General features: G+C 43.3%; 1 protein-coding gene across 2 annotated transcripts in view; it reads right to left on the reverse strand.

The window, feature by feature from the left end:
* Nucleotides 1-1,552, reverse strand: part of RHBDD1 (rhomboid domain containing 1) — a 127,010-nt gene that overhangs the window by 74,410 nt on the left and 51,048 nt on the right. For both annotated transcript variants that reach the window (XM_008567335.1, XM_008567334.1), the window contains exon 3: nt 802-890. In XM_008567335.1, the coding sequence (XP_008565557.1) occupies nt 802-890 (89 nt within the window). The remainder of the gene's footprint in view (nt 1-801; nt 891-1,552) is intronic.

A 1,552-nucleotide genomic window follows, 5' to 3' on the forward strand; every position in this document is an offset into this window, starting at 1 on the left:
TGACCGGCAACGGATCGCAACCCTCAGTGTCACGCCCGTACCAGACCGGGACCGGCCACGGATCGCAACCCTTGGCGTTGCTCCCGCCCCTCACTCAGCCAGTGAGCGGCCGGTCTGTATGTGGGATCCGAACCCTCGGCGGGAGTGCCACCGCGCTTCCCAAGCGGCGCACTATAGCAGTGCGCCACCGGGCCGGCCCTAAAAAATGCATATATTTCTAAATAAAATATTTTCATTGAGCATCAATTTGAAGGGAAAAACAAAGAAAAAATATGCAGGAAAAAAAAAAGGTAGGATCCAAGATTTAAGCAGTAATAGATTGGCTTGGCCATGCATGAATATGTCTTGCCCACCAAAGACACAGTGGTCATTCTGAATTCTTTAAAATACTGGCCTTGCACTTCAGTCCAGGTTTGCTTTTTCTTTTTTACTGTGCCTTGAACATATAGTAATTCATGGAATATCATAGAAGAACGCATTATTTTAAGCCCACTTTAGTTCTCTGAATTTTTGAGGAAAGCAGACTTTTCTGTGAGTAGCTTTAAGGCTGAGGGTATAAATATATACCAATATTTGTTCCTTTAAGAAAGCCTCAATTTTAAAATTTGGGTTTGCATCGTCTTTTGTGGGTCGATGTGAGGAACTGCAATGGTTGCTTTACCTCTTGGCTTACAAAGAAAAACAAGCATTGTTAGGGAATTCCTAAGCTGAACCACAGGGAAACTTGGGGTTGCTTCTGTTCACATTAAAATAAGATGAACTCCCAACTTGTTGTCATGCCAGAGGCATTTTGTTCTGTACCTGCACATGTTTCCATGATTTTCTTCAGAGGCCCGTGAGTGTACATTAGTCCAACAAGAATCCCAGCCAGATGCCCGGCGAAGGAAGTCCTAGGAGGGAAGGAGACCCTTTGTGAGTGTTTGTTCTGCTGCTGATTAGAGACATTCTGTCTTCTCATTAGCCCAGTGCATGTCAATTAGTCACAGTCTGCAGGCTTTGTTCCACATCACGTGTTTCATGCTGAGCAGCATTAAACTCAGCCCAAAGAATATTTCCTACCTTTAAAAAAAACTACAGCAAATAACAACCACCACATGTTTAAAATGCAACACCCCTCCTTGAGAAGAGAAGTGGGCTGGCTCCTCCAGCGCAGTGGAAGCATTCTGTCAAGACAAGCCATTATAGTGATTTCAGTTTTCCTCTGTACCTCTTATCACAAAACGTCAACGAAATCAGTTTTTTTCTGTTCACAATTAAATCTGGAATTATCTAGCCATTGTGAGGGATGATGAATGTCTATGTGTGATCCCAGGAGAGCAGATTGCTACACTTTTATACACCACTGACTAGTGAAGCTAAGAGCAAGTGAAACTCAACAAGAGACCGAGATGCCCACAGGTATCCCCCCCACACACCCGCCAAAGCAGTCTTCATATATATCTTTCAGTTGCTCAGCAAAACAAACAAAAATTTAAACTTCAAGTTTGTAAGATGATTTCGGGCATTAAATTGGTTCCTCTCTTCTTAAACTAGCATCGAAGACTGGGATCAT

The sequence above is a fragment of the Galeopterus variegatus genome, unplaced genomic scaffold, assembly GCF_000696425.1.
Source record: "Galeopterus variegatus unplaced genomic scaffold, G_variegatus-3.0.2 Scaffold310, whole genome shotgun sequence".
Taxonomy (NCBI): Eukaryota; Metazoa; Chordata; class Mammalia; order Dermoptera; family Cynocephalidae; genus Galeopterus; species Galeopterus variegatus.